We start from the raw sequence: 25,803 nt of genomic DNA on the forward strand, positions 1-25,803 counted from the left end.
AGGGAATGTTCACTCCATACATTCATAGTGGAATTTAGATATAGAACAGTACAGCACAGAACAGGCCCTTCGGCCCTCGATGTTGTGCTGAGCAATGATCACCCTACTCAAACCCACGTATCCACCCTATACCCGTAACCCAACAATCCCCCCCCCCCCTAACCTTACTTTTATGACACTACGGGCAATTTAGCATGGCCAATCCACCTAACCCGCACATCTTTGGACTGTGGGAGGAAACCGGAGCACCCGGAGGAAACCCACGCACACACGGGGAGGACGTGCAGACTCCGCACAGACAGTGACCCAGCCGGGAACTGAACCTGGGACCCTGGAGCTGTGAAGCATTTATGCTAACCACCATGCTACCTGGATGTTGGAATTTCAAAAATGGAATCTTTATTGCCACTTGTTTCACATGTTTGTTTACTCTTTTTTTCCAATTCTTCTTCAAGCCTTTCATTCTGCTCAGCAACTACTCTGGTAAGTCCTGTTGTCTTTGGGTGGAATTCTCCCATCTGGACCTATGTTGGGGTGGGGGTGGGAACAGGCAGTGCTTCCCGCTACAGAGGGTGGCTGGAAACCGCGCTACATCTTACGGCCTTGACCTCATTAATTATATACCCAGAGGTGTGCGCCGTATTCTGTGGCAGGGTGGGTATGATGGCTTGAGTCCTGCCATCGTACCCGAGTGCTGTACTGAAAAGGCGGCGAACATCACTGACCCAACTTTGAAAAAAAGAAGATGGACCTCCCGAAAAAGAAGATGGATCTCCCGAAACATTCTGAGGCTGGAAGATGGACTACCCTGATGATGCTGAATCTGGATGATCCATTGTAGGTGTACAAGGTTGCTGCCAGCCTTCACCTCAAACTTCAGAGGGAAACCCAGGCATTGTTCAGGTGAGCCCCGACTTCAGAGCGTCACGGCCACACGTGTTCTGAACCAGCATATTTTCCACTGGCATCGCAGAGAATTGGACATGGGTGGAAGATTCCGGTCGGGCCTGCATTTGCATTCCATTAGCAGGATGCAAATCAGTTTCATGCATCGCTCTAAGGTATAGTACTGTCCAGATGCTGTGCCCATGCCAACTTTTCTGACTCTCGCTCTACACAAACTCTACCATCATGCGACTCAAGGCGGCAGCACTGTTTCCCTAATCTCACCGTCATCCTTACTAACCCAAACAACCTTACACTACACCTGCATCGGGATACCTGTTGCAGTTCCTGCACCTAAGCAGCTAAGGAGGGCCTCTCGGCCCTCCATCCCTGGCCCTGCTTCCAGGTGCCCACCTCTTAGAACTTAGAACAGTACAGCACAGAACAGGCCCTTCGGCCCTCAATGTTGTGCCGAGCAATGATCACCCTACTCAAACCCACGTATCCACCCTATACCCGTAACCCAACAACCCCCCCCTTAACCTTACTTTTTAGGACACTACGGGCAATTTAGCATGGCCAATCCACCTAACCCCTTAACCTTACTTTTTTAGGACACTATGGGAAATTTAGCATGGCCAATCCACCTAACCCCGCACATCTTTGGACTGTGGGAGGAAACCGGAGCACCCGGAGGAAACCCACGCACACACGGGGAGGACGTGCAGACTCCGCACAGACAGTGACCCAGCCGGGAATCGAACCTGGGACCCTGGAGCTGTGAAGCATTTATGCTAACCACCATGCTACCGTGCTGCCCTTTGTCATGTTTTCTGGTGCTATCAGTGAGCATCATTGTGTGTGGAAAAATGAATTAATCTGGATTGATTTTATCCTCTGTTTATACAACCCTGTAGCTGTGTACAAAAGCAATTTATGCCTGGATTCCCATGCGTAGGATCCAATCATGTGTAATGCAGTTAAGTATAATCAGAGCTATTACCCATAGTTATGAGCAGAACCCAATTCTTGTTCCCATCTGCTGCTGTGAGAGCACGTGGTGGGTCACGGAAAGGTCAGCGTACACACTGATTGGATGCAGTTGCTTCAAGGCAAAGTAAAAATGAGGTGGCTACAGTGTTAGAAGACGTGTTTGGCCACTTTGGGAATGGTTTCCCTACCTTTAAACGATGATGCCTAATGGTTTCTGTCAGATTTTACTAATGCTTGGATTAACAGGGTGCAAAATAGGCACGAAAACATGGAGAGTTTCGGAAGTGAATGCTGGACAACATAAACTAAATCTAACTGTACGCAGTGTTTTTTTTTATTAGTTTAAAGTTTACAGACATTCTCAATTCACTTTCCTCAGTCTCAGTTCATAGGTTTCTTAATAGTTACTCGTATTAATATTGAGTGCTCTGCAGTTATACGTATGAGAGGCTGCTGGGAAGAAAACCATAATAATTGCTGGCCATAGTAATGCCTTGTGGGTAGAGAAGGTGTCAGGTGACAGTTCTGCGTGGATGATGCCATTTGAGTTTGACATAATTCCCTGACAAAATCACTCATTTGCTAAATTCATAGAATTTACAGTGCAGAAGGAGGCCATTCGGCCCATCGAGTCTGCACCGGCTCCTGGAAAGAGCACGCCATCCAAGGTCAACACCTCCACCCCATCCCCACAACCCAGCAACCCCACCCAACACTAAGGGCAATTTTGGACACCAAGGACAACCCACCATGGCCAATCCACCTAACCCGTACATCTTTGGACTGTGGGAGGAAAGCGGAGCACCCGGAGGAAACCCACGCACACACGGGGAGGATGTGCAGACTCCGCACAGACAGTGACCCAAGCCGGAATCGAACCGGGCACCCTGGAGCTGTGAAGCAATTGTGCTATCCACAATGCTACCGTGCTGCCAATTGGAGGCTGACATGGTCCAGTCCCCCCACGGTAGGCTTGACGGGTGGAGGGGGAGGTGGGGACAATGTGGCGGGAGCACAAGAAATGGTTTCCCATCAGTGTAAAATGACGGTGGGATTGTCTGCTCCCGGCCACCATGGCAGGTTGCAATTCCCACCAGGCTGGTGTGAAATCCATTTACATCTCACTAATACAATGCCGATGAAGGCTTGACCGGAATTGACCCCATGCTGCCAGTGGGAAATCATGCCGATCCAGAACATACCTGAACCAACGGGTGATGTGTAACAGTCGGCACTTAACCTTGAGAAAGCCTGGCTGGCTCGCAGCAATGAAGGGAAGGTGGAAGCCTTCAGAGTCCGGACCCTGGAACAGCACATGGAGTCTTGGGTGGGCGGAGCATCAAGCACGTGGATGTTCTTCACGCAGCAGCATCCAGCAGGTGGTTGCTCTCAGCACAGCAGGTTTGCCCAGAGAACAAACCATCAACCTGTTTGAGGGTTCAAATCATCAAGCTGCAGGTGGAAGGCTGCAGGAGGTACTGCTGGGTGGTGAGGTATGCTGTGGAGATGGGAGGAGAGGAATGAAGAGGTGTGGCAGGTGTTCAGAGGGGGTGGGGGAGGAGGAGGTTGGAGGTGGTATGGGTAAGAGAGGGATTCAGCAGGGGTTTCGTAATGGGTGAATTGGAATGGAGCAGGGGCCATGTTAGGTTGTGGGCAGGGGGTGTTTGTGTAGTTGTGAAGGGACTTGGGGACACTGCCAGGCTGCCAATGCCAAGGTGCCTGGTTACTAGAGGGAGAGCCAGTGTACCACCCTGCCCTAACCACTCAGGTGGCTCTAGTGGCCTGGGAGAACCCCCAAGTGGCATTACAACTGGTCCAGATTTGTGTGTACCAGCACCATATGACTCCCTGGCGAGGTTCCCCCCAGGCGTGTCCGTTATGTCCTGGGGGCCGGGTGAATCCGGCATATATTTAAATTATCTGGGTCACGCCCAGTGAATGTGAAATCCAGATTGCGATGTCTCACGAGATTCAGTAGCATCATCCTGAACCACGCCGGGCGGACAAAGCTGTTGAATCACCCTTGTAAATAATTTTTTTTCTATTAAAACAAGTTATTGCTGTTGTTGAGTGAGTTACAGCAGCTTGGAGCATAAGATTAAAATAAATCCAAAGTGGAGTCACGTCAATTTGTTACAGACCAAATCTTGTGTTGTGGATGTTAATAGATTAATATTTACCTTGCATTCATAGTATTTATTTATTTTAAGGGTATAATGTTGTCGTACGAATACCTTCAGGAGCGACTAATATTGATGTACGGCAGCACAGCTATTCAGGGAAGCCAGAGGATGACAACTACCTTGGTAAATATTTTGAGAAGAATTGGTTTATTTATTCAATGCCTCCAGCTCTCTGCAGTAGAGTATCCTGATGCACTTTACCTCTTAACAATTCAGCCAACTCCCATTCACAAAAAACATCCATTCAGCGATTCCAATCTTGAAAAAAGTTGACATTTTCTGTACAGAGTTTCTTTCTAAGCAAAATGTACTTCTTCCTTTGAAATCTGAAATGCAGGTTCGGTTTCTAAGGGTTTTCGATCTCCCCAGTTTTTGTTTCCTGTTCTTCTGAAAAGAAGCTGTGATAGGGTAAAAGGCCTCACACCATGATGTGCACTACCGAATACAACTTTTTTTCCCAGGTTCGCAAAGTGTAATTCGTGGTATTTTTTTTTAAGAAAATGTGGATATATCAGCAATATCTACATCCCATGGTATGCAGACATCCATACATTTCCATTCATATAACACACTAATATAAGCAGAATGCAGCTACCAATCCAAGCACAATACAATAAACCAGATTTGAGAAGAAAGGTTGGAAATGTTGACTGAGGGAGGGCACCAGGAGAACACTCTGCTGCTTTTCAGCTAAAGCTGTACGATTATTTTTTAATCAACATCAACAAGCAGACTCAGCCACAATTCAATGGCTCAATGGTATAGTGGGTGCTGTCTCTTTGCAATGACTTCCAGAGAGAGCTGGGCTGGCTCTTGCATCATTTGAAAGGGGCTTCACAGATAACACTCGACCCATAATCTCCTGGATTGGTTTCAATCACCTGAGAGGATCAGAGAGGAATTTTCCAGAGTACTTTTCCCTTATTGGCCCTGGGTTTTTTAGTCTGGAACGAGAGACCTCGAATACAAGTTCTGAACTTAAGCAAGTTTATCTGGGCAGCACCTTTCAGTAACATTAATTACATTTAATGAGACTTCACATAAACTGGACTGACAATTTGCTGCAGTGCTAAAGGAGTGCGACACCAGCAGAGGCGCTGGTCTTTTCATGAGATGTTAAATCAAGATCTCAAATGCCTGTGCAGTGGTTCATGTGGATATCGAAGATCCTGTGTCACCACAGGTGATGCAGTCAACATTCCTCTCAAAGGTAGCCTCGACCACCAACACATTACATGAATTAGTTTCCATTTCACTATTACTCCCTGCGTATCACCATGCATAAAATGGCTTCTGTATTTACCTATATAACTATGGTCACTGCGCTCCCAACATAATTATTTGTGTGAACAATACTGAACCATTTTTGAAATATGTAGCAAGGACCGATTCGTGTCATGGAGGCTCAACATGTTGTGTGGGAGAAAGCAATGAAATCTGACCTTTGTACTATTTGTGATCGATCTGCTTAAATCGACACTACTTTCCCTAATAGAGTATTTCTGATCTGTGTTTTAGCGTTATCAGACAGTCAAGGGAATTTCATCCTCAACGGAAACTTTGTGGTGAGCATGTTTAAACGAGAAATAACTGTGCAGGGAGCCACGATTGAATACAGTGGCTCAGACAATGATGTGGAGCGCATTAACTGCACTGATCAAATTGACGAGGAGCTGATTTTGCAGGTAAGATCTTTTATTTTGATCAACACTATGCTTCCTTTCTTAGGAATAATAATTTTCTGCCTCCATGTTTCCGGAAAATAATTTCCTCTGCCAAGCAGATTCCGTTTTCCCAACCATTATGTCAGGATGATTAATTATAACAATAATAATCTTTATTAGTGTCACACTACAATGAAGTTAATATGAAAAGCCCCTAGTCGCCACACTGTTCGGGTACACTGAGCGAGAATTCAAAATATCCAAATCACCTAACAAGCATTTCTTTCAGGACTTGTGGGAGGAAACTGGAGCACCCGGAGAACGCTCAGACTCTGCACAGACAGCGACCCAAGCTGGGAATCGAACTCGGGTCCCTGGTGCTGTGAAGAAACAGTGCTAACCACTGTGCTCCCGTTCAAGTTGCTAAAGGCACAGCAGCTTCATCTGTGTTGATATTCACAAATTGGTTTCTTTTGAATCCTGCTAGGTTTTATCTGTTGGAAATTTATACAACCCCGATGTGCGTTACTCTTTTAATGTTCCCATAAAGGACCAACTGGAGCATTTTGTTTGGGATCTGTATGGTTCATGGCAAGAGTGCAGCACACTGTGTCAAGGTAAATTCCAAGCTGGTACTTCCATTGCATTTTTGTACCTTAAAGTGCGTTTCATATAGAAATAATGCTTAAGCTGATGGTGTTGGAATTGGTCTGCTTTTAGGCAATCTAACAATTCACAGCATTTCCATGGAGCTTCCAGCAGACTTCAGTTGGAGTTATCACACCCGGGGAAACCCCCACCCTTCAACGCACATTTCATTTCAGTATGACTTTTCTGTGACACTTTCTCACGAAGCCAATTTGATCAAAGGGCCTGTAGATAAATATCTTCACGACTAAATTGCACTTCTGACAACCAGTTAAGGCCACTTCTAAAACTTGCAGGCAAACTAGGATCATCCCAGTGATCCAATTTGCTCGAATCAGTTAGTGCGGCTTTCTTCTCCCACAACGAGATTTTGAAGGTGTAAAACAGCTGATTACTATTCTGCTTTCAGTGTGGAGATGAGCAAAATGCTGCAGATGCTGGAAATCTAAACTAAAAGCAAACAAAGTGGTGGAAATGCTTTGCCGGAACCGTGATGAAAGGTCATCTCAACCTGCAGGGTTGGTGACAAAATTAGGGAAGTTATGCTTCAGTTGTACGGGCCTTTGCTGAGCCCACAGAGCGGGGTCTCCGGCCTCCCAGCCGCGTGTTTCTCGGCGCCATTCTCTGTTCCCGCCGCTGACAATCGGAATTCTCATTGAAGCCACCCCACGCCGCCGGTAACCCCGCAGGCAGAGATGCTGGCGGGAATAAAGAATCCCGCGCCAGCAAACATCTGGAGACCCTACCCACATAGAATCATAGAATTTACAGTGCAGAAGGAGGCCATTCGGCCCATTGAGTCTGCACCGGCTCCTGGAAAGAGCACCCTACCCAAGGTCAACACCTCCACCCTAGCCCCATAACCCAGTAACCCCACCCAACACTAAGGGCAATTTTGGACACTAAGGGCAATTTATCATGGCCAATCCACCTAACCTGCACATCTTTGGACTGTGGGAGGAGACCGGAGCACCCGGAGGAAACCCACGCACACACGGGGAGGATGTGCAGACTCCGCACAGACAGTGACCCAAGCCGGAATCGAACCTGGGACCCTGGAGCTGTGAAGCAATTGTGCTATCCACAATGCTACCATGCTGCCCACATCTGGATTATTGTGTGCAGTAATGGTCTCTTTATCTAAGGAAAGACGTATATGCATTAGAAACAGTGAAGCAATTGTGCTATCCAAGATGCTACCGTGCTGCCCACATCTGGAGTATTGTGTACAGTAATGGTCTCTATATCTAAGGAAAGATGTAAATGCATTAGAAACAGTTCAGAGAAGGTTTACTGGACTAATAACAGGAACGGATGAGTTGTCTTATCAGAACAAGTTGGAGAGGTAAGGTTTGTATCCACTAGAGATTCGAAGAGTAAGAAGCAATTTGGTCAAAGCCTTTAAGATACCGAGGGGTTTTGACAGTGTGGATATGGATAGGATATTTATTCTCGGAGAATCTAAAATTAGGGGTCACTGTTTAAAAATAATGGGTCGCTCATTTCAGACCGAGATTAGGATAATTTTTTCCTTCAGAGGGTAGGGAGTCTCTGGAACTCTTCCTTAAAATGTGGCGGAGGCAGAATCTTTGAATATTTTTAAGGCACAGCTGGGTAGATTCTTGATTAACAAGAGGGTGAAAGGTTATTGGCGGTACGCAGGAATGTGAGGTAATGGTTACCATCAAATCAGCCAAGACTTATTGAATAGCGGGGCAGGCTCTGAGCAGGGCCGGCCCAAGGCACCGGCAACTCGGGCAGTCGCCCGGGGCGCCATGTGCTAGGGGGCGCCAGAGACTCGGGTCCCGCGCATGCGCAGTTGGGCCGGTGCCAAATGCGCATGCGCGGTGGCCGCCCTCCCCCAGGGCGGCCCCCTCCACCTCCCCTTCCGTCCGTCCCCCCCCTCGGGTCCGTCCCCCCCCTCGGGCCCGCCCCCCCGCCTCGGGCCGCCCCCCCCCCCCGCCTCGGGCCGGCCCGCCCCCCCCGCCTCGGGCCTGCCTTGGGCCCGCCCCCCTCGCCTCGGGCCCGCCCACCCCGCCTCCGCCTCAGCCACCCCCTGCCTCGGGCCCGCCGCCCCCCCCCCTGGGCTCGGCCCCGCCCCCCCTCGGCCCCGCGACCCTGCCCCCCCCGCGACCCCCTCCCCGCGACCCCCGCCCCCCCCAACCCCCCTGACCCCGACCCCCCCCCCCCCGACCCTCCCCCCCCACCCACCCCCGGCCCCACCCCCCCCCCCCCGACCCTCCCCCCCCACCCACCCCCGGCCCCACCCCCCCCCACCTCCCTGGCCCCGCCCCCCCCAAAGGGCGCCGAAGTTCAGCTTGCCCGGGGCGCCAGCAACCCTAGGGCCGGCGCTGGCTCTGAGACAATACATGTATCATAAGAATAATGAAGGGTTAACAATTTACTGTAACTACATCCAACCACTAGATGGCGATCAAGCACATACACATGGATCACGTGATACTCTTGATTCGGGGAGTAGGTTGTTAGGCAAGATAGTGAATAGTCGTGTTATCAGGGGCTCTCTTGTTAGTATCGTAGTTTTAGTCAATCTTTAATCTGTCATATCTTAGCAAGCAAGACAAATCTATTTGTAATGTAAATAAATTAGCTTTATTCAAAACATGGATTGATGTTCTTTGTGAGACACTATACTTCGAAGATATCCTTATTAAGAAATCAAAGAACATCATAGGCTCGAGGGGCCGAGTCGCCTACTCCTGCTCCTAATTCATATGTACGTTTATAACACTGCTTCTGTCTACCTTTGCTACCTGTACATGCTCAACATTTTCTGTTTTATCTTCATTGTATCTCTAATTGATTAACTTTGAATTTATTTGAAGATTTACCGCAGTATTGTAATGAAGGCAGTGCAGCAAAGACTAATCTTAGCAATGCGGTACTTTTCCTGTCCTCTCTTGAAGACAATGATTCCTTCCTGGCTACGGTTGCAAAGAAATCTGCTAATTTTCCATACCTTACCCCTGTAATCATTATTTATGTGCGACCCTTCACTCTTGAATACTGCTGGGCTATTCAATAATAGGAAGATTCTCTCCTCACTGAATGCTCACCCAAATTAACCTTCCAGCAGGAAGAATCCTGACAGAATCCTTCCTCAAAAAACAGGAATCCTGAGGCAAATGTGATAGCCTTGACACAGCCCTGGTGGGATCGGCTAACTGGGATCAAACTTGGAATTTTTCTGACCTGTATGAAGTAGGTTACACACCAAAATACCACCTTCTTAAAAGTCTACTCAAAAATGTTGGAAAATGGACTTATTAGGATATCCAAAATATTTTTGGTGGGGCAATAGTATATCTCCAGATTGTTTTAAGGTTGCAGATTTTATCCCTGATGTGTAAACACTTCTGAAATTGTCAGCACACCATTGCTTTTGACTCTATTTATACTGCACCCAATTGCCCTTGGCATTGGGGAGCAGTCAGCTTCATTTCTCTGCAGTGCATCTCAATTTTGCTGCAACCAGATGATGGTTGTGTATCTCAGAGCCCAGATTTAAAAACAAACGGTCATCTTCAGAGACCGCGCCAGCCATATATTGCAAAGTAAAGCATAGACTTGTTTTGGGACAGGAACTGGATTATTTGTAAAACTCGATAATGAGTGCTGATCAGCTTCCATGCCTGTTATAGGGGAACGGAGGAGAAAGGCTGTCTGCGTGCGTAATAGTGACCACTTGGTTGTTTCTGAACAAAGATGTGAACATTTGTCTCGCCCAGCTGCAGACAGTGAGCCATGCAACACAGACTGTGAATTAAGGTAAAAAGCAGTATTTTAGTTTATCTCTGTGAAACATAATTTACAACGATTCATTCGATGTGCAGCTCGCTGGATTTTCTGCCGTCTTTTCTGCCATATTTTCAAACACTTTGAAGAAAATGCTGGCGCCGTGGCCCCACGCCGTCATACTAGTGGTAACGTCGGGAATACAGAGGTTGGGTCGCCCTCCCCGATCACCCCGACGGAAAAAAAAGGAACAACCCCTCACACGTGGCGTTCCCCTCCCTCCCCAGGTACATGAAGGCCCCACCATTGACATGGGGAACGAGTAACTCTGCCCCCCCCCTCCACCCAGGAAGATGGGGAACACCCATAGAATCTCTACAGTGCTGAAGGAGGCCATTTGGCCCATCAAGACTGTATCAACCCCCGCTCTATCCACATAACCCACCTAGCCTGCACACCTTTGAACACTAAGGGACAATTTAGCAGGGTCAATCCACATAACCTGCACATCTTTGGACTGTGGTGGGACACTGGAGCACCCAGAGGAAACCAGCAGACACGGGAAGAGCTTGCAAACTTCACATAGACAGTGACCCAAGGCTGAAACTTAACCTAGGTCGCTGGCGCTGTGAGGCAGCAGTGCTAACCACTGTGCCACCCGTCTTGGATCGGAAGAAACTCGCAGTGATTCCCGCTATGGGAACGGACTGTCTTTAAAAAGCCAGCCGCACGGTGATAATATGTTGACAGTCTAAATGGGATCAGGGTCCGACCACGGGCTATTGTGGCCCATCTGTCGTTAACAGTCGAAACAATTGATTTGGCAGGTAAAGGCCTCAACAGTCTTAGGGGAAGGTAGCCGAGTGGGTGTATTAAGCAAGCCCTATGTTTTGGGGACTAGGTCAGGGTGGGTGGGAAGGAGATGGCCTGAGCACCCAAAATATTTAACCTGCCCCCCCCCCACCCCCCCAACCCCCACCCCGACCCACAAGTCCAAACCCACCACCCAAAACACGCCTGGCAGGAAGCATTAAAAACAGCCCAGTATTTTTCTTAAAGCCCACTACTTGACAGGCTGCTTGGTGGAGCAGTGAATCCGTTGTTGTTATAGCAAAATAAAATTACACTTTAACCCTACTATATAATTGTTTAATTTGCACTCCCAACGTGCACCAGGAGCACATGGCAAAATGTCAATGCCCTTTCTCCCCTCTGCCCCTGACCCCTGCTCCCTTATTTCCCACATCTCTTACCTTTAGGCCAAACATAAACAGGATTAAAATCTCAACCAAGTCGTGAGTTGAAGGTCCATGTTGTGAGAGGAATTTGCATTCAGTGCACTTGATCATTCAGGGAATACGTTGATGTGTTGAGAAGGAAATGTTGCTCAGATTTCTTAGCGTTCTGGAAACCATTTCATGCCCGAGAGGTAGTTGACTGGCAGTGGAAGGCCATGATTGGCAGGGGCACCTCCGTGACCAGATACCCACCTGATGCCATTTCCGCTTGGGCCTGGAGTTTACTGACATCGAAAATTGTTCAGATTTCTGATTTTTGGGCAGGCATATTGGCCAGTCACATGGGCAGCGTTCCTGCCTCTGAGCCAGACTCTCCAGGTTCGAATCCCACCACAGGACTTGATGGCCAAGGAAGGTTCGTTCATAATGTGGTCAAAATGGTTGGGTGTGTCAACCTGTAAATTCTTCCAAATGTGCCAATGGCTGGCAGTGAGAAGGGGAGAGACGCCTAGTCAGCCTCGCTTGATGTGGAGTGGCACCCCTCCAGCTATAAGCCCTCTCCTCGATAAGCACCAAAATAAACCCACCAGGTCAGAAAAATACGTTACAAAGCTCTTATGGATATTCCAAAGAATGAATGCATCTCGATGGAAAGATAAACGATTGACTTTAAAATATAAATAGCTCTGCTCTGTTTCTAGGTGGTATGCAGTAGGTAAGAGTGAATGTACAGCACAATGCGGACCGGGGTACAGAACACAAGACATTCACTGCATGAAGTATACCCACGGTAAAGGACCAAATGAGCCCATGGACGACAGATACTGTAGGAATCAGCCAAAACCTCCTAACAGAGAGACTTGCCATGGAGACTGTCACAGGACTAGTTGGCATTATACATCCTGGTCGCAGGTAATGGTTAGAGTGAGCAATGTAACTGCCTCACCCAATGGACAGATGAGCCTGGATTTTGTGATCAGAATTTTTTAACACCAGTGCTAACACATACATTGAAAGTATTGCCACCAGCATTCAAAGTATGATGATCAGGAAATCCATGCTCTGGAGTCAGTATTTTTCTGAAAATGTGCACTTCGGAAGGAGACTCATGCCTGGATTGTGTAAAACAGTGCATGCGATAATATCTCTATGTATTGAAATGAAGTCCAGGCAGAAAGATGGGTAAAAGGAGAATAATACTGTATTTCGCGTGCAGATTTCAATCCCATTGTGCATTCCTCCGCATACAACCTCACTGATAGATCTTCTGATTGTCTCAGTGTTCGAAAACCTGTGGTGGTGGAACAAGAACTCGGGAGGCATACTGCATGAACAACCTTGGCAGACACCTCGTTAACCAAGAGTGCAATGAACATCAGAATGCCGTGTCTCAGAGATGCAATGAATTTCTCTGCCCTGAATGGACAGCCAGTGAATGGAGCGAAGTGAGTAAATCTTTAAGGGGTTGACAGCATGATGCAAAAGACCAAGCAGCTGTCAATGCTGGTGCAAGGAATGCCTCCATCTGTAAATCAATGTGCTGCAGCACAGCGTTAGGGCTGGTGGAAATCCATGACTATCGGTGCTGTCGAGTTTGGGACACCAGGCAATACCTGGACACTGTAGGGCTGGATTCTCTGGTCCTCCAGCCACATGTTTCTCGGTGGTGCATTGTTCGCTGGGAGGGGGAATTCTCTGCTCTGCTGCTGTCAATGGGATTCCCCATTGAAGTCACCCCATGCCGGGGGTATGCTGCCGGCGGAACCAGAGAATCCCAACAGCAGGAGAATTCCGGCCTGTATCAAAGAGAGGGGAATACCAAAAACCTGGAGGCAGTTTCACCAACACTTCGAGTTGGGGGCAGGGTCAAGGGAAATGCCGACTCGGGGGAACCACCGATTTGAGCCAGGGAGGTGGGATGGAAATTTTCGGAAATGGGAAGAGAAGGGGATTAAGACGCTAAAAGATTTGTTTCTTAGGGGTTGGTTTGCAGGATTGAGGGAGCTGGAAGCGAAGTATAGACTGGAGCAGGGAAAAGTGTTTAGAAATATGCTGGTTCGAGATTTTGCCAGAAAGGAGATACAGAGCTTCCCGGACGAACCGGCCTCCACATTGTTGGAGGGGGTGCTGACGACAATGGGACTGGAGAAGGGGTAGTGTCAGCGGTGTATGGAGCTATTTCGGAAGAGGATAAGACACCACTGGAAGGGATCAAAGCAAAGTGGGAGGAGGAGTTGGGAGAGGTTATAGAGGAGGGGTCTGGTGTGAGCTGCTCCGGAGAGTAAATGCCTCCACCTCATGTGCGAGGTTGGGGCCAATACAGCTGAAGGTGGTATACAGAGCACACCTCACGAGGGCGAGGATGAGCTGATTCTTTGAAGGAGTAGAAGATGTGTGTGAGTGTTGCGAGGGGGGCCCCGCTAATCATGTTCATATGTTTTGGTCCTGCCCAAAGCTAGAGGATTACTGGAAGGAGGTTTTTAGGGTAATTTCCAAGGTGGTGCATGTGAAGCTGGACCCGGGTCCCCGGGAGGCCATATTCGGGGTGTCGGACCAGCCAGGGTTGGAAACGGGTGCGGAGGCAGATATCGTAGCCTTCACCTCGTTGATCGCCCGAAGGCGGATCCTGTTGGGATGGAGAACAGCCTCTCCACCCTGTGCCCTGGCGTGGTGGGGGGACCTGTTGGAATACTTGACTCTTGAGAAGGTTAAGTTTGAACTGAGGGGAAGGACGGAGGGGTTCTACAAGTCATGGGCATTATTCATTATGCACTTTCAAGACTGGATAATATCAAACATTAGTGGGGGGGGGGGGGGACGGTTGAGGGGGAGGATGGGACTGTTGTGATTGTTATGGGAATTGACATATTTGTTGCTGATTATTGTTTTTTATTGGTGGGTGTAAATTCGGGAGAAAATGTGTAAAAGGAGGAGAATAAAAATATTTTTTTAAAAAGAGAGGGGAATACCTGACTGTGGCCTACTCAGGGGTGCTCTTCTATAAAGGATAGCATTGGCTGAGGCCAGGGAGCCTGTAATTTCCTCGTTCCCGAGGCCGGGTGGTACCATATGACCTGCGGAAAACTGAAAAGTATTCATAAATAAATAAAAATGCTCAAGCACCATCCTAGAGGATTTGATATTTTTTCAAATTGTCCATGCAATTTTGAAATTTATATGGCTATATTAGTGATGTACATATGTTTTATGAAGCAAATTGGCATGAAAACTGTAAGAATAAATGCAAAACCTGCAAGAGGAACACAAGAACTGGAGTAGATCATCCCTGCAGTCCCTTGAATCTGCTCCACCATTCAGTTGCACCACGGTTGATCTTCATCTTAACTCTATTTTTCCGCCTTAGCTCCACAATCACTTGATATTGTCACCCAACAATCATCTCAGTCTTGAAAATTCCTATTGATCCAGCACCTACATCCTTCGGGGAAGATAGTTCCATATTTTCACCACCTTTTATATGAAGTATATGCTTTACTCCTGAAAGGCCTATTGAAAATTTTAAGTTACTTATTCTGGGTTCACCCTTATGAGGAAAGAGTTTTTCTGAATCCACCATATTGAATCCCATTATCATTTTAGATACCTTGATTAAATCATGCTCACCTTTCTAAACTCAACAAAATACAAACCATCTTCATGCAATTTGTTAACAACTGAACCCTAAAGTTCACTCTTGTTCCAGTGAATCAATGCTGTATCTTTTCCAAGGCCATTTTAACTTTCTTCAGGTCAAATGACCAAAACCAATCAGGCTTATCCAAGGTGGGATCTTCTCTCTTTCAGGGAAAGTAGTCCTATATTGACCCAGCAATTGTCCTTTGCTGGTTATACCACTGAAACAAATCAAACTTTCTTAAACCTGTATCGTACTGGAAGGATGCTTTCCTGCCTGATGACTTTGCTGCAGCCATTTGTTCTCATCCATCACAGGACAGGGCTCAAGGCCATAATGGTTGCTGGAACTATATAACCTGCTCCTTGTCTCCATTTGCTCCTTTCATCACTAACTAAGTGCTGAGATGGCTGTGACATTATGAAAACACTTTGACCTTTCATTATATTGTATGGTCAACTCTGAGCATCAAAAATGCTTCCAATAACCAATGCACATTGACCCTTCACCATTAACCATTATAGGCTCATTGTAGCTGTGACCCTATATATGTAAACATATATAAGCCTTGCATCAGTTGACCTGGAAGTATTTGAGTTGTGAAGCAAGGTCGTACAAACAGCACTGAGATAATAAAGTGTTGTTGCCCGAGGAATACATTTTGGCCGGGTCACCTCTTCTCTGAATAGTGTCATTCCTCATCCTTATCAGTCTTGGCTCATTAGCAGCACTCCTACATCCGAGTCAGAAGATTGTGGGTTTCAGTCACATTCCAGATTCTTGATACAACCTGGACTGACACGTCAGTCCAGTACTGCCCTGTTCTGCAGTCTGAGATGTAATTTTTCAGATAGGCTCCATTCGCCAGGGCGCCTGGCTGGCAGTGCCAAGGTGCCCAAGGTCATGGGGAGCATCTGGATGCCACCCTGCCCTGTCCCCTACCACCCAGCAGACCCCAGTGGGCTTGGAGACCCCCCCAGGTGCCGTTATGACCGGCACACATTTGTGCGGACCAAAACTAAATGGCATCCTGGCGAGGTCTCCCAGATACAACTGTTGTCCTGGGCGCGGGGTGAATCCGGCATCTGGGTATTTAAAGGAGCAGTAATGATGAGAAGCACTGCTCCCAGTGAGGGCGAGATCCAGATCACACAAGACAGAGCGTGTTGGGTTACTCGCGCGGTTTTTTGCGATAGGCACGGAGCCTGATTTGGGGCTTGAGCATGATTCACCCATTAATAATAATAATAACAATAATCGCTTATTGTCACAAGTACGCTTCAATTAAGTTACTGTGAAAAGACCCTAGTCGCCATATTCCGGCGCCTGTTCGGGGAGGCCGGTACGGGTACCCAGATCCACTCTGGGTGCAACGGGGTGCTGAATCGCACCCCGAGACTTTCAGAGTTGCAATTCAGTGACAACCTGTGATGGCTGCTGGAATCTCTCATTGTGCCTTTGCTTCATAAGAGATGCACTGAGTGATTTCAGGGCAAAACGCATTACTTATTGAGAACAGGTATTCTCTTGAGCATAACAAATTCAAATTTGATCTCACCGAGATGTTTTTAAAAGGAGGGTAATTATAAAAGGACTTGATAAGATTTTTTGCACATTTTCTCTGTCTTGGCTGGTGGGGAAAATTCAGCACAAGATTAAAAAAATTAAAGCTCATCAATTTAGATGTTGTGAATGGCACTTTATAGATGTAACTTCTTTATTTCTTTCATCCTGATCAACAAATATATAAGCAGTTCCCATTTGAGTTGAATTTTCTGCATTCGTTAAATGACCACATGTATTATTTTAGTGTCACGTAACATGTGGAAAGGGCACAAGACATCGGCAAGTATCATGCCTACTGAATAATGAACATCTGAGGGATGATTTTTGCAACCCCAGTACGAAACCACAAGCTGCAGGGACCTGTGAGCTACAGGAGTGCGCTTCATGGCAAACTGGACCATGGGGCCAGGTGAGTGTGGCTACTGATTTCCATTTGGTCACCTTAGCTTTATCTGCTTGGGAACACACTCACAGATATGCAGGATTAGGCACCCACCAGGTGCTGGATTGCACTTCAAACAGATAGCGCCACCATTCAATGGGAGAATGATGTGTGACCGTGCTGTAGTTAGGGCAATATTGGCAATGTACTCAAACACATTATGGCAAGATATACTTCTCATCAGGCAGATTGCGAGGAGTTCCTTGAACCTATTTTCCTCCAGCATATTAAGCTCCCGGGCCAGACCCTTGTAGTTGCTAGGATGCGAGACAGAAGCCCTAATATATTGTCTTAATTTTGAAAGATTGTGAGGAAAGGATACTTGAGTGATTTCATGCACAAATAGGGAAATGGTATATTGAAACAAACTTTATTATTAAAGCAGCATTGCTAACTTTAACATCATAAAGGCAAATACTTGTCAAATGCCAGTTAAACAATGCTTAACAATGCAATGAAACAATTCAACCTCTATCGTTATCTCCACTCGAACAAAAAACATCTCAGGTCACAATCCACTCTTAAATACAGTTAGTAGACTCAGGAATGCTTGCTTTAAAGAGATGTCTTGGATAAACCACTTGGAGATTCTTGCCTGTTCAATCTGTTATTTAAACTGACAGCCTGAGACACTGCTTCTGTCCTGACTACATAATCTTACTAAGTTGATCGCAATGGGCTGGATTCTCCGATTTTGTGGCTATGTCTGGAGGAAGCGTCTGGTCTTACGAGCAAAAAGTCGGCGCCGCCATGGCAACAATGCTCCACCCGGTAAAGCCCCTCTTTACCTACAGATAAGGACAGAGAATGGTTGGGTCCGTAGGTGTGCATGCGCACAGCGACAATCTGCAGTGGCCAAGCCTTGCAACATGGTGCCGGTTGTGTGCGGACCCGGCCTACCAGATAGCACCCCCCCCCCCTCACCACCTCCGGACCACCCCCACAGGTCACCTCAGCTGCCGCCGAAGCCACCACTGCCAATGGAACGGGCTCCCCTTCCAACTGTGGCGGCACTGGACACAGTCCGCAGCCGCCACGCCTAGTCCCTGGAAACTGACACGCGAATGATGCCATCGGGGGTGGAACATTGGGGGAGGGCCTCAGATGATGTCCTGAGGCCGTCCCGATGGTGTGTGGCATACTCAGCGATTACTCCGTCTTTGAGGGTGCAGAGCATCCAAAAGCTGGCGCCGCTCCCGATTTCGGCGTAAAAACGGATTCCCCAAACAATTGCCAAACACAATTGTGCTGTCAGCAATTGGAGAATCCAACCCATTGTCTCTAATTATCTATTCCCCAGGAAACCCTCAGAATACGAACAAAATTCCATTAGCTCAACTTTTACAATGCTGTAATTGCACTTCTGCAAGCCTGTCTGTCTTGCCAACCGGGATTTTTAAAAACATTACTGCAGCAGTAATACACACACTCAACATGTGTTTGTCGTGATGGCAGCATCCTGGTAGTGGCGAATACTTCTTATGTTGCTCCTGGTATATGAATTTGATATTTACAATATTATCTACATAATCCTCAGTGTGCTGAGAATTACAAATTAAAGATTGTTAGTCAGGCTAAGAGGTGGCACATTTGCATGTCTAGGAGCTGCATATCGTAATACATAGGGCCAGTTCTTTGGAGACAGAAAGAACATAGACTCATAGATGTTTACAGCATGGAAACAGGCCCTTCGGCCCAGCTTGTCCATGCCGCCCAGTTTCTATCACTAAGCTACTCCCACTTGCCCGCATTTGGCCCATATCCCTCTATACCCACCCTGCCCATGTAACTGTCTACATGTGCTTTAAAGGAAAAAATTGTACCCGCCTCTACCACTGCCTCTGGCAGCTCGTTCCAGATGTTCACCGCCCTCTGTGTGAAGAAATTTCCCCTCTGATCTCTTTTGTATCTCTGCCCTCTCACCTTAAACCTATGCCCTCTAGTTCTAGACTCCTCTACCTTTGGGAAAAGATGTTAACTATCTACCTTATCTATGCCCCTCATTATTTTATAGACCTCTATAAGATTATCCCAAAGCCTCCTATGCTCCAAGGAAAAATATCCCAGCCTATCCAGCCTCTCCTCATAGCTCAGACCATCAAGTCCTGGTAGCATCCTCGTAAATCTCTTCTGCGCTCTTTCTAGTTTAACAATATCCTTCCTATAATAGGGTGACCTGAACTGAACACAGTATTCCATGTGTGGTCTTACCAATGTCTTATACAACTTCAACAACGGCCCAGCTCCTGTATTCAATATTCTGACCAATAAAACCTAGCATGTGAATGCCTTCTTCACCACCCTGTCCACCTGCGACTCCACCTTCCAGGGTCTATGAACCTGTATTCCCAGATCTCTTTGTTCTGTAACTCTCCCCAACTCCCTACTATTAACTGAGTAGATCCTGCCCTGATTTGATCAACCAAAATGCATCACTTCACATTTATCCCAATTAAACTCCATCTGCCATTCATCAGCCCACTGGCCCAATTGGTCAAGCTCATGTTGCAATCTTATCTAACCTTCTTCACTATCCACTATGCCATCAATCTTGGTGTCATCTGCAAACTTACTAACCATGCCTTCATTTAGGATCTGCACATAGATGATCTTGTTTATCCTTAAGAGGCCCTACCCTCTCCCTCGTAACCCTTTTACCCATTATGTATCTGTGAGGCAGCAGCGCTAACCACTGCGCCAAGGTACCACCCCATCACCCTGTAATCTAAGACTTTCCTCCTCGCCATTTACCACATCATCAATTTTTGTGTCATCTTCAAACTTTCTGATCATACCCCCCAAATTCATGTCTAGATTGTTCATTTATACTACATACAGGAAGGGACCAGCATCGATCCCTGTGGAACACAGGTGGACACAGGCTTCCAGTGACCTAAACAACCTTTGACCATCACCCTCTACCTCATTCCATTAAACCTATCTATAAATCCAATTTACCAAATTGTTCTGGATCCCATTGGCTCTTATCTACTTGATCAGGCTCTCATGTGAGAACTTGCCAAAAGCCTCACTGAAATCCATGTGGATTACATCAACTGCACTGCCCTCATCTACACACGGAGACATCTCCGCAAAATGTACAATCAAATTTGTTAGACATGATCTCCCCTGACAAAGTCGAGCTGACTATCCTTGATTAATCCTTGCCTCGCCAAGTGCAGATTAATTCTGTCCCTCAGAGTATTTTCCAATCATTTCCAGAACACTGATGTTAGTGGCCCTGGTTTATCCCTATTTTGCTGCTGGAATAATGGAACCACATTCGCTAATACCAGTACCACAGAACCATTATCACTAATTTGGGCCAGACAATGTTGGGAAGAACATCAGTCAACGTGAACACAGCAAAGAAACACATGACCGGAGCAACTGTTATTAAGGGTGAAGATGACAATTTGGGCATCCTGAGATATTAGATATTATACTGCAACCATTTTAAAACCTACAGTTCCACCATTTTACTGAGGAAGCTGAATTCTTCAATTCAGACTGTCAGATATTACAAAGAGGCGAGATCCTCTGTCCCGAAGCACCCATTTACTGGTGTGACGCCCCCTCCGGCAGCGGGAATCTCAGTCCCAGCAGCCAGCCAGTGAGGTTTCCCATTGTGGGCAACCCCCACGCTGTTGGGAAATCCACGGGTGTGAGTGCGCTGCCGGCAAAACTGAGGTTCCGCCAATGGAGAATCCAGCCCACAATGTATCATTGAGAAGCCAGTTTCAGGCAGAGAAATTGCCTGTTACAATTCAAGCTCTATTCTGCGATATGTAACAAGGAACCATTGTGATGGCCCAGTATGTCTGCTGATAGCAATGGGGAGAAAACATGAATGATAGCAACACCCCAGATAATGGATCACTGATATTTTCTAATTTCGAGAAACATACGTGCCTTTGTAATGATTGGATAGTTTAATTAAGCATGCGGACCTTTAATATGATTGGTTCATTATTTTATATACTATGCATGATGTAACCTTTTTTAAAAAATGTTTTTATTGAGTTTTCATATTTTAAATCCACCAAATTACAAATTATTAGAAAAAAAAAGAAAAAAACACGCAAAAATTAACATGTATATTTACAGGTAAGCATCTTCATAATAACAACTGTGTCCGCCCCCTTTAGCCGGCATACATATTTTACATTCCCCAATATGGCCGATGCACATGTTTATAGGCATTTATTTACAGTTTGGTTTTGGGCCTTAGCTTGCCATGAAACCCCCATAACGAACCCGTAGCACACCCCCCCCCCCCCCCCCCCCCAGCTACCTTCCCCCGATTCCCGTCCATTTTCCCCTGATTCTTGGCCACCCGACTATTCTTCCTCTTGTTCGTTGGCCACAAACAGGTCCCGGAACAATTGCATGAATGGCTCCCACGTTCTCTGGAAGCCGTCGTCTGACCCACGGATGGCGAATTTGATTTTCTCCATTTGGAGAGATTCCGAGAGGTCGGACAGCCAGTCTGCTGCTCTGAGTGGTGCTGCTGACCGCCAGCCAAACAGGATTCTACGGCAGGTGATCAGGGAGGCAAAGGCAAGGGCGTCCGCCCTCCTCCCCAGGAATAGATCTGGCTAGTCTGAAACCCCGAAATCCGCCACTATCGGGCATGGCTCCACCCTCACCCCCACCACTTTGGATATAGCCTCGAAGAAGGCTGTCCAGTACTCCACAAGTCTGGGGCAAGGCCAGACATGTGGGCGTGGTTGGCCGGGTCTCTTTGGCACCGTTCACATCTGTCCTCCACCTCCGGGAAGAACCTACTCATACGGTTTCTTGTTAAGTGGGCTCTATGTACCACTTTTAGTTGCGTCAGGCTGAGCCTTGCGCACGTGGAGGTGGAGTTGACCCTATGCAGTGCTTCGCTCCAGAGTCCCCACCCTATCTCAATCCCCAGGTCATCCTCCCATTTCATTCTTGTTGCGTCCAGTACGGTGTCGTCCCTTTCTACCAGTCAGTCATACATATCGCTACAGTTCCCTTTCTCTAGGATACTTGCGTCCAGTAGGTCTTCCAGTAGTGTCTGTCGTGGCGGTTGTGGGTACGTCCTTGTCTCCTTTCGTAAGACGTTTTTGAGCTGCAGGTACCGTAGCTCGTTCCCCCCGGCTAGCCGAAATTTCTCTGTCAGTTCGGCATGATGTAACCTTAATCGACAGTCATAATTGGACATAGATAACTCTTAACAAATGATTGGTATATGCTAATTTCGCAATCATATATTGAGGTATAACTATCTGTATTATCATTAAATCGGGACTTTTGGTGTCCGAATGGGAATATCGAAAGTCCTCGCAATAGCTTGAGAAATAAAAGCGAGTTTTGTAACTCTAAAAAAAAAAAAGTAATACACACACTCACCAAGGCTTCTAACTCTTACTTCACCAAATACATAGAATACAATAGGTCTGAAATTCCTGCATTCCTCACAAGGAGAGCTCAAATGTGCACGCATCTGGGCCGGGATTCTCCGGAAATGGGGCTACGTCTCCACGCCCGCCAGAAAATGGGCGCGAATCACTCCAGACTTTTTCAAACAGTACGGAGTTATTCTCCGGTTTTAACAGGGATATCAGGGCCCCAGCATGCGCCGCGCAGCTCCTGCTGCAAATATGGGGCCCTGCACTTCCGGCCGCGGGTCCACGCATGCGCCTGCAACTGCACGATATTGCGAAGGCACACAGTGGGCCAGCGTGGAAAAAGATCGGCCCACACCGGATCGTGGCGGCCGATTGGTAACCCCTGATTGCGGGCCTGTCCGTTGTGGAGGCCCCCCCCCGGAGTCTGATTCCCCCCACCCCTCCACCAGGGCAGCCAGCACGGCCTCGAGTCCGAGCTCCTACCGGGTGGAACCAGGTTGGAACCACGCTTGCGGAACTCGGCGAGAACCCGGCGCATTTTCCTGTCCGCGGAGAATCGGGTCCTGGTGCCGCGGGTCTGAGACCCCATTCTCCGCCCCCGCACCGAGTGCGATTTCGGTGCAGCGGACTTGGAGAATCCCGGCCCTGTTAGAAGAAGAAGAAGAAGAAATCACTTATTGTCACGAGTAGGCTTCAAATGAAGTTACTGTGAAAAGCCCCTAGTCGCGTTAAGGATGAAGTGATTATTCTCCTTGGCAGCAGAGAGTGAGGCTGGGCCGCTGCTGTGATAAAGTAGCTCCAAGATGGCACTCTTGCAGATGAAGGATTGGAACAAAGGAAACCTCTTGGTGACTGGATCTTATATGTCAGTGTAGCAGTTGTACAATTCTCTTCAGCAGTTTGTGACCTACGAACCTGACTGGCTTATTGGTGGAACTGGGAGGGATAGAAGTGTTTGGTTCCAGATAACTTGGCAAGGCGGTGCCATATGTTATTTGTAAGTTATTTTGTTCTCATACATCTGAGAGAAAAAAAATAGTTTTTCCTTGAATGTATTTTCATTGAAAAACGACTAACGTTCTATCCTGCTGGTTTTTACTAGTGCACTGTTACCTGTGGACATGGATATCAAATGCGTGCAGTGAGGTGTGTAGCAGGGTCCTACGGTGCAGTTATAGATGACAGAGGATGCAATGCTGCAACCCGTCCAAGGGATAGCCAGGTAAAGAGAAAATACTTTCTTCCCCTTCATTATAATAAATTATGTTAAAACAAGCAATAGATATTCTAAAATAAATCATTGAGATTCCTGCCTTGAAGGTTTTGCTAATATAACAATGGAATAAGTTTCAGCTAATCACATGGGTATAAATCTGGCATCGTGGATCACCTACCCCAACCCCCCACCCCCGGGCCCTCCCTTACTGAAACCCCCAATTTACATTCCGCACTGTACGGATTGAATTGTTTTTATTTTTGATAAATTTCAACCCAGGACTGTGAGATGCCTCCTTGTTTAGAACTACCAAAGATGGTCACGACCGAAAGTCCCACCAATCAGAGAGGGATGATGACCCAGTGGAGATTTGGATCATGGACTACTGTAAGTGACTCTATTTTCACAAGAAACTGTCTCTTTCCAAGTGGCAGAAAATTCAGGATCAAAGAACTCATGTTCTGCAGTGTCCCCTGGGGTAAAAGATAAAAAGTTGAACATGTCTGGTGCAGTATTGACTGTGTGCTGTTGTTAGCTTATGTCTGCATTCATCCCTATCTATGGGCAGAAAGTGAGTGATGATAACTAGGATAAATGTATGTTGCCGTATACCCAAGGTAAGCATTCTCTGAAAGTTAAATGCAGGGATGGACCGCAGGCTGATTGTGCTGGTGATGAGGGAGCCAGTGTGTTACTCTCCAGCACATCAAATTACTATAAAAATATATATCAATTGTGTATGCCTCTGAAAATGTGCTTTACATTATAACCTCAATGTTCATACACAGCCAGCTAAAATTGACAGTTCCTGACCACATCAAAAGCAGTTAAGTGCTTTCTGCTGAGAAAAGAGTTAGTGAAAGCACCTAGCTCCAAGATGTTTATAAACATTGAGGTTAGGTTCAAAGTAGATGCATTCAATCATGAAGATAAACAAAAATAAACAATCCAGATACGTGGCTCTCTGGAAGCTATTAGCCTGCCGTTTTCAGCCCACTGAAAACCTTTTGTCTTTGAAAATGAATAAACACCTGGCAATCAAAGGCTCTGATAGGTGGTGAAAGTCTTTTGAAGTGGTTTTGGATTTCTATGAAGTCACAGTTGCTGCTTTATACACCTCTATCTGAGGCTGCAGACAGATGGGTGAAAAAGCAGTGATTCTTCACTGTTTGTTTCCTGGACTGCTCTAGCTTCCTGGCAGGGGTGACTGATTGTAGGTGGGATCTCTGATATGGGTGTGTGCCTCTGAGATGGGGTAGGTTTCTCTGATGGTGTGGGAATCTCTGGGGGGGGGGGGTGAATCTGGTGGGAGGTCTGAGAGAGGGTCTCTGGTTGTGGGTCCAATGGGGAGAAGTCTGATGGGGTAGTCGGGTGTCAGATCGGATGGGGGTCTCTTGTGGAGGAGGCGCATGATGGGGTGTATCTGGAGGTGGAGTGTGCAGGACTTTCAATGAGAAGGGGCCCTTCGATGGACCTTGAGAGCATCTACGTTAAATATTTAGCCCTTTGGCCCACCACAAGGTCCCCAGGTCAGAGTGTTATGGGCCAGGGATTAGAGAACCCCAAAGTTTATCATGGAGTTCACCTGACCCACAAATTTTAATAGATTGTGGTATGGGGAGCACACGGCCCCTTCTACAGGTGTGGTACAGCAGAAATGGAAAAGTATTTTTTAAAGCAAAACAATGTTTATTCTATGAACTCAAGTTAACCTTTTTAAAACATAGAGTGAATATCTTAGCAACCATATATTCAAATACAACCCCCAAAGACTACAACCTACTGAGTAAACCTTTAAGGTTTTCTTTTTAACATCCATACGACTTAAAAACAAAACCTTTATCAGAAGCACATAGGTTAAAGTCACTACTGAAAATATTTATAATTCTGAATTCACCAAATGATCAAGAGATAGTCTTTTCATGGCAGAGAGATCAACAGTACAGCTGCTCTGTCTGGCTTCAGCTCCCACACTGAAAACGAAACTAAAAGACACCCTGCAGCCTGCTCAAAACCGAAAGTAAAAATCTGACAGACAGCCCAGCTCCACCCACTCTCTGACATCACTGCAGTAGTAAACACCCATTTCTTAAAGGTACTCTCTACAGATATTTATATACACATCCATTTATAAACACCCATTTCTTAAAGGTACTCTCACTACAGATATTTATATACACACCCATTTATAAACACC

At 46.8% G+C, this 25,803-nt stretch overlaps 1 protein-coding gene across 1 annotated transcript in view; it reads left to right on the top strand.

Moving 5' to 3' along the window:
* The window catches only part of LOC119954733 (A disintegrin and metalloproteinase with thrombospondin motifs 20-like), a 469,933-nt gene that overhangs the window by 257,237 nt on the left and 186,893 nt on the right, over positions 1-25,803 (top strand). The window contains exons 16-24 of the mRNA XM_038780255.1: positions 4,089-4,184; positions 5,580-5,746; positions 6,213-6,342; positions 10,036-10,162; positions 12,069-12,279; positions 12,648-12,812; positions 16,812-16,976; positions 23,493-23,612; positions 23,886-23,993. Of these exons, the coding sequence (XP_038636183.1) occupies positions 4,089-4,184; positions 5,580-5,746; positions 6,213-6,342; positions 10,036-10,162; positions 12,069-12,279; positions 12,648-12,812; positions 16,812-16,976; positions 23,493-23,612; positions 23,886-23,993 (1,289 nt within the window). The remainder of the gene's footprint in view (positions 1-4,088; positions 4,185-5,579; positions 5,747-6,212; positions 6,343-10,035; positions 10,163-12,068; positions 12,280-12,647; positions 12,813-16,811; positions 16,977-23,492; positions 23,613-23,885; positions 23,994-25,803) is intronic.

The sequence above is a fragment of the Scyliorhinus canicula genome, chromosome 20, assembly GCF_902713615.1.
Source record: "Scyliorhinus canicula chromosome 20, sScyCan1.1, whole genome shotgun sequence".
Taxonomy (NCBI): Eukaryota; Metazoa; Chordata; class Chondrichthyes; order Carcharhiniformes; family Scyliorhinidae; genus Scyliorhinus; species Scyliorhinus canicula.